The sequence below is a fragment of the Mus pahari genome, chromosome 3 (assembly GCF_900095145.1).
Source record: "Mus pahari chromosome 3, PAHARI_EIJ_v1.1, whole genome shotgun sequence".
Taxonomy (NCBI): domain Eukaryota; kingdom Metazoa; phylum Chordata; class Mammalia; order Rodentia; family Muridae; genus Mus; species Mus pahari.
This window is the reverse complement of record NC_034592.1, coordinates 71,922,587-71,930,488: the sequence shown is the minus strand read 5'-3', so window position 1 is coordinate 71,930,488 and position 7,902 is coordinate 71,922,587. Positions and strand designations below refer to the sequence as shown.

General features: G+C 32.0%; 1 protein-coding gene across 1 annotated transcript; it reads left to right on the top strand.

The window, feature by feature from the left end:
- The first annotated feature begins 3,244 nt into the window (after positions 1–3,244).
- Positions 3,245–5,190, top strand: LOC110319245 (olfactory receptor 8H1-like). The gene is made up of 2 exons (XM_021194703.1): positions 3,245–3,507; positions 4,231–5,190. The coding sequence occupies exon 2, from the start codon at positions 4,242–4,244 to the stop codon at positions 5,187–5,189; it is 948 nt and encodes a 315-aa protein (XP_021050362.1). The 5' UTR covers positions 3,245–3,507; positions 4,231–4,241; the 3' UTR covers position 5,190.
- The last annotated feature ends 2,712 nt before the right edge of the window (positions 5,191–7,902 follow it).

Here is a 7,902-nt window from a genome sequence, read left to right as displayed (position 1 = left end):
AAAAAAAAAAAAAAAAAAAAAACTTCACTTAAACTCCAGCAGATGAAGTCCTGTGCTTTGGGGACCAGCTAAAAATCTTTCAGCCTTCAGAGTGGGTAAGTATACATCTATTTTCAAGGAAGGGGAATTAGGGACTTCACTGGATTGGAAGCGGGAACAGGACAAGTAGTCTTTGATAATCTGGTTTTGTGGACTACTCTAATGTTGCTTTGATGCAATGTTTCACATTTTTGCAAGCACACTGTCATTAATTGTTAGGAGATGCTTGCTTTAGGAGTATGCAACTTAAACACTGCCAAGTTCTGTGTACCAAATCAATCAAACAAATAAAAAACATCAACAAAAAGGAGTTCTGTTTTATTTTAAATTATATTTAATTATCTATACTTTTATTTTTTATTGAAGTTTTGCCGATATCTGTACCACATACAGGAGAAAGCAAAGGGCTCATTTATCCTACGTTACGGTAGCCAGACTGTTGCTAACTTGTTATTGTTCTTTTTCCCATCCTTTACCCATTCCTCTCTCCTGTTTCACTTCCTAACACAAAATAGAAGAGAAAGTATAGAATGGACAGGGAGAGAGAGATGGAGATCCCTGAATCTATTTTCCTTTGTTTCTTTTCTATCTCAATTTCTATCATACCACAACCAAACCCCATTAAACAAGCAACAACAAACAACAACACCTATTGGGGTTCTAGAAATTAAATACCCTCTGAAAAATTCCCAAATGTCCCAAAATGTAAGAAACTATCTGCAGCTGGCAAAACCATGCCTGTGCTAGAGCACAAGGCAAATCAAAGTCATGGACTCTTAAGCAGCCACATGTCCCCACCAGGCATTAAAATGAAAACATATTCTTAAATAATTCTCTGTGTTTTGAAGAAACCAAAATTCCAGAATTCTAACTACAAGTGGCATATGCTTTTCATCTGCCACATGGTCTTTTAGATTTAAAAATGTGTCCTCAGAAACAATATTTTTCTTAATCACTGAGCATCTCTCCAGCCCCGGTGTTCCTATTTTTATTTCATAAATAAGAATTTAAATTTTGTTTATAGTATACACATTGTCCCATCTTTGATTGTGAACTTCTTATACTTAATCATGTGACCTTTCAATATATATTATCTGATTGTATGGGTATCGTAGCCAAATCATGTCAAACAGACAACTTATGACAGTATTTCTTACTTCCATCTCCTCCATTCTTTCTGCCAATTTTAATGGGTGTTTTGTGAGACCTAAATGGTGTCTTTATAGATGTTTAGTCTGGGGCTGCTCATTCTCCAGTCACTTGCTTTTGTTACTTCTACCAGATAGGAGTCTCATCATCAACTGTAAAGGAAGTCTCTCTGGCAAAGCCTCAGAAACATAACTAACCATATCTACTGTACAATTTCATAAAGTTGTATATTAATAATTGATAAAACAATCCTACATAATGTAGAACTACAGGTCATTTGAGGGATACAATGACTTAAGATTTTTTTCCCTAAATTTGGTAAATCTAACCGATTTTACATTTATATGGTAGGTATTAATTCTATACATAAATAAGTAGCTTACCTTCAAACAAATAACACATCAAAATATGTACGAAGTGCAAATTAAATCTATATTGAGAATCATTTCTTCTGTGTCATATTGGCTGCTATTAAAAAAATTAAACATCAAATACTGGGTTAATGAGAGAATTTAGGACCCTTATGCACAACAGGTTGGAATGTCAGATTAGTTCAGATTTGGTAAGGGTTGATATACGGTTTCCTTATAAATAATAAAGACAATTACCCCATTATCAACTTTGCTATTACTGTATACGCAAAACAGACCACAGACATTTTATCATAAAGAGTGACACACCTATGTACTAGTCAAATTTTGATGCCATGAACCCACTTACAGTGTCTAGCTATATGTGAGAGAATAAAGAAAATATGTCGCATGTTACACCCTACTATTTAGACAGTAGATGGCCCAAAACTAATGGAGATGGGTGATTACCACATAAAGTGACTACAATATACAATATCACATTTTTCTATCATATGTCAAATGTAGAAAGAATAAAAAAAATGAAGTGTACAAGGGAATTATGCTTAAGGAGGAAGATGACTATTAAGAAAGAAGATGCAGAACAAGAGAGGAAATTAAGAAGTGCTAACACGTCAGAAAGTGGGAGTGGGCGGGTTGGGGAGCAGGGAGGAAGGCGGGTATAAGGGGTTTTGGGGATAGCATTTGAAATGTAAATGAAGAAAATATCTTTTTTTTTTTTTTTTTTTTTGGTTTTTCGAGACAGGGTTTCTCTGTATAGCCACAGCTGTCCTGGAACTCACTTTGTAGACCAGGCTGGCCTCGAACTCAGAAAACTGCCTGCCTCTGCCTCCCAAGTGCTGGGATAAAAGGCGTGTGCCACCACCGCCTGGCTGAAAAATACCTAATAAAAAAAAGAAGTGCTAACATAATCAAAATACTTTATACACATGTGTGAAAATGTCTCCTAATGGTTCTCCTTATTAGATATGACATGTATATACCAACGAAATTAAATGTAAACTAAATGAAATTAAAAAAAGAAGAGTAGAAAAATACAGGTAAGGGGAAAGTTAGAGATTAAAAAAGAGAGGGAGTAAGAAGAAGGTTATGAATGACAGAGAGGGAGAGACAGAGAGAAAGAGAGAGAAGCTGTAAATGCAAACTCTAAAATATGGCAAGGGAGTCAATAATGCGAATTAGTGTTTAAACATAAATATCTGTACAGTTTTGGGTTACTGCTGTGACACTACAGTGTTCAATACTGCATGCCCATTTTGAAATTTTCTACAATATATCAATTATAACAGACTGTCAGAAAACTAATAGTGTTACTGATAAAGTAGCTATTGAATCAGAGAAAAATTCATTTTTTCTATAGGGGATAAATATAACTATTAGATCACTGTACTGTGCAAATTATAAGTCATGAAATTTTTTAACAATTGAGTTAATCTAAAACACATAGTATATATAAGTATGTTCACATATATTGAATTTGGTTAACAAGAAAAAAATTAATCATTCTTTTCCTTGCTTAATTAATCTTAAACTTTGTTTCTGATAGTGTGCCAAGTAAACTTGCTTAGAAATTGGCTCCTGCAGATGACAACATATTGCGTGATGCTCAATGTTCTTACATGAAGAGCCCTAGAGTAATAAAGCAAGGAGGCAAGGAATAAACTGGCCTGCTGATAGCATAACAGTTTCTGGATTCTTTGGAGTTAAAATGTCATATGACTAAGACCTGAATAAAATCTGTATGTGATTAAATTTATATTCCAAGGAAAAATAGTGAATTCAGAAGGATGCAGTAATGGCTATGTACATGTAAATGCTGTAGTATAGACATTTTCATATCCTTAAGTAGATGTCCTCTATTATTTTTAGAAAAAGTGACTACTAAAAGTTTTTAGGCATAAATTCTTAAAAGCAATTTTTGTTTGCTTATTCCTAACTTTGGATCAGAGTAAGTATTCCTAAAAGTTGAATGAAAACATAAGTTTAATTAAAGTATATCTGTGAACATGTATCATTTCATAATTTTATAAGTAATTTAGAATTATTGTTAATGGGACTGGTGGAGTGAAAATAAATCATCATAATTTGAGGTTGTAGTTTTAGAAATCATTGATTTTGGATTTTCAGGAAATAAAAACATCATAATTAAGAGTTATGTATCTTATTAGAGTCTACAATATTCTCCTTAAAAAGTGAAAAATTTATTTGTAATCATAGTTAATTGACATTATAGAATAAGTAATTGATGATAAATTGTTTATTTTCAGGTTTTGTTGTCCATATGTTCAATATTTCTATTGGGTTTGCTCAATTAATAAAAAAATTAAAAACAGAATTATATATAGACTCTGGGGTCAAAATCTTATCACGTACTCATAAAGTAAACTGTAATAATTCCTTCTAATTAATTTGATCTTTTATTCCATCTAATACTATTATAGATTTTGCCTAATCTGAAATAAATAGATAATAGTATTTTTGTAAATTAGATCATAGTCAAGTGAGGCTTTATAAATCCATCTATGTGATCAGTTAAACTTTCAGCTGCAAACTATAAAATAATATGAAGTTTAAGAGATAAAACAATTTTAATAAGACCTTTAAACACATATAGACAAATACCTTTCTGAAATTAAGGCTAAGTTTTGTATTTAACTTCTCCACATTTTAGGACTGTTCACTATGAGTACCTGCAATCATACAAATGAACATGAGTTCATGCTTGTGGGACTGACAGATTCCAAGGAGATTCAGCTGGTCCTCTCTGTTTTGTTTCTCCTGATATACATGCTCACTGTCTTGGGAAACATAGCTATGATACTGATCATTCATCTAGATGACCAACTCCACACTCCAATGTATTTTTTCCTCACCCACTTGTCATTCCTTGACCTCAGTTACTCAACTGTAATCACACCTAAAACCTTACAGAACCTGCTGACCTCCATAAAAAATATTTCTTTCATGGGATGCTTCACTCAACTGTATTTCTTTGTCCTCTTGGCAGCAACTGAATGTTTTATATTATCATCAATGGCCTATGACCGCTATGTAGCTATCTGCAGCCCTCTACACTATCCAGTTATTATGTCCCCTAGGCGCTCATATACTCTCATCACTGTGTCCTACATGATTGGAGCTATGGATTCCTCTGTCACTGTCTTTTGCTTAAGCACATTGGATTTCTGCAACTCCAAGATAATTCATCACTTCTTTTGTGACACATTCCCAATTTTAGCTCTGTCATGCAGTGATACATATAATGCAGAAGCCACTATATTCATTTTAGCTGGTTCTACTCTATTGTTGTCCCTCATCACAATATCCTCATCCTACGTATCTATTCTCTCTACAATTTTGAAGATAAATTCTTCTTCAGGAAAACACAAAGCCTTCTCCACATGTGCCTCACATCTTATAGGAGTCACTGTTTTTTATGGTACAATGATCTTTACTTATTTAAAACCAAGTAAGTCCTACTCTTTGGGAAAGGATCAAGTAGCCTCTGTTTTTTATACTATCGTGATCCCCATGCTGAATCCACTTATCTATAGTCTCAGGAACAAAGAAGTGAAAAGTGCTGTCATTAGAGTTATGAAGAAGAGAGAGTGCACCCAGAAATTAAAATAATGCAGTTGCTAAACATTTAAATTACTTTTTCCATTGAGTTCTTCAGCTTCTCTCTGGGCACAAAACTGACAGACTTGTTTTTTCTTTCTAGTTGTGTGAAACTTCCCCTACAAAAATATAGTTTGGGCATGTCGAAGAATGGGACTTTAAAAGTCTATGTCATAATTGGAAATTAAGACATGCATGTTAAATCTATGCTTTCAATATTCATGTTCATCAAGACAAATAGCTTGTAATTCTTAAGCTCATATAGAATTTAATATATTATGAAATGTCAGTTATTTTTTTTAATGAAACACATCTGTGGCACATTAACAATTTCTTTTTACAATATGAAATAGTTTATTATATGTCTTATCTGTAGTAAGTGAGTAAAGTTTAAATCTCAGTTTGATCATTTACACAAAATAAATAAGTTCATGTCAATGTGATAGCAAAATGGATATGACATTGAAGAAACTGAAAGTCTCTGCTAATTATAATTTAAAGATGTTTGTAAACCTTTTTTGCATAATATGCTTGTAGAATATTCACAAATACTTTACTATTTTTTCAGTAAATTTTATCACAGTTAAATAGCTTGAAAGAAATAAAATCAATGGTCCTGAAATTTGGACTTGTGTTAAATTAGAGAAGAAAACTAAATTATAGGAAAATGGTACATTGTAATATTGTTGACAATATGGAAAATAATTAAGGTTATTATAGAAGAGATACACTGTCATAATTATTGATATATGTGACCATATTCATCTCAATTAAAAATTTCATTGCACATCTGAAAATATATGAAAAAGCATTAAGGGAATGTTTCTCCTCCACATACTTTACCAACTTTCTTCACTCTCTTAAAATCCTAATATCTGATCATATTTGCCATTACAAGTTGTGAGTTGAGTATACTCTCAGTGTGTGGACAAGATGTTACTTTAAAACGTACATTACAACACATTAAGTCAGAAGTTTGAATGCAGCAATAACCCCTGTATGTAATGCTAAACTTCTAACAGTTGGATCACTTGCAATATAGCAAGTAATGTTTCTTCTGTATTGTTGCCCTGCCTTTATCTTATTAATTTATATTTGTAAAATGTTCAAAATAATTTTTTTAATTAATTGATGGACAGAGGTTTCAGTGCATTAGAGAAAAGAAATTCTTAATAATGATATTAATAATTCTTAATAAATTCTTAATAATGACATTAACAATAAATTCTTTTTATTTTTTGCAATCATGAACATTTTCAAATAAAGTAATAAATTTATTTTATTTTTATATTTATATCAATACATCATATAACTTTTGTTTAATGTATTTTTCTTTAATTTAAACTTCATTTTTTAAAATGTAGTTCAATGCCTGGAGAGATGACTCAATGGTTAAGAGCACTATCTGCTCTTCCAAAGGACACAAGTTCCATTCATAGTCCATCAGATGGCAGCTCAAAGCAATGACTCAGATTCCAGCTGATTTGACACTGTCACACAGTCATATAGGCAGGCAAAACACCAATGTACACTAAATTAAAAATTCTTTAAAGGAGGACTAATGAAAATGTAATCCTAATCTCTAAGCATTTAACTTTTTTGTTGATATTTTATAATTATATGAATTATACATTTATATATCATTTTCTGAAATATACACTAATTATTAATCTAGAAATATATTGATTATCATGAATATTAAAGAATTTTTATATTTACAAACTTTAACTCTCCAGTTTATTCAAATATTGAAGACATGAATATTATCTTAATGTTTTTAAACAGTGGCACAACATTATATCAACAGTCCAGGAAATATTATGTTTTCTTTTTCTCCAAGAATTGTGCTACTTGCAATCTATAGTATTTTTATTCCTATTGATTTATGTTTGTGCTTAGTAATAACACTTTATTAAATGTTTATACTTAACTTTTTATAGTTTGTTTATTTTAAATTTTGACTATGCCACATTCCATATCTTTTCTTCAATTCAGTTCATTTTTATTAATGAATTAATTTTTTGAATAAAATTTTATCATTATATTATGCATGCAGACTTAACTCAATGGTTTGTAGTGTAACATATTTATAGGAATGTGACTGCAATACAACTTTCAACTTTAAAATAACTTCTCCTGATTTTACTCATTTTTTCAACATTTATTTTTACACATAGAACAAGTGCTGATCTCATGTTTGGTCAGGGAAATCTCTGTCCTCCATGGGGCAATAGTTAATGCAGAGAGTAGGTGGCTACAGCATGCTCATTCCTAAAGTACCCATCTCCAATGTATACAGCATCCTGAGACTGCAATTGTATCCCCTCTGCCAACATTGCCTTGTACTTTCCTCCTCTTTCCTTCATCCCTGCTAGATCATATTTTCCTAGTAGTGTACCCTCCCTATATGTATATGTGTTTGTAGGTTTCAGGCCTTGTGCAAATTGCCATAGCTATTGTCTCCTCATGATTGTGACACCCATGACACAAGCAAACATGTGTTTCACATTACTCTTCTAAATCCCACAGCTGCCTGTCTTCTACGTTACCTGGGACTTGTAGGGAATGATACTGAAGTCTTATTTAGAACGGGGTACTCAACTGTTACTCTTACCACTGTGGAGTTTAGAATCTCTGCATTAACTGTTACCTACTGGAATAATAAGCTATTTTGATGAAAGCTGAGAGTGGCACTAATCAATGTATATAATCACACACATCTAGA

Bases quoted from the DNA above. Each gene is read 5' to 3' on its own strand.
- LOC110319245 (XM_021194703.1), top strand. From the start codon at position 4,242: ATGAGTACCTGCAATCATACAAATGAACATGAGTTCATGCTTGTGGGA.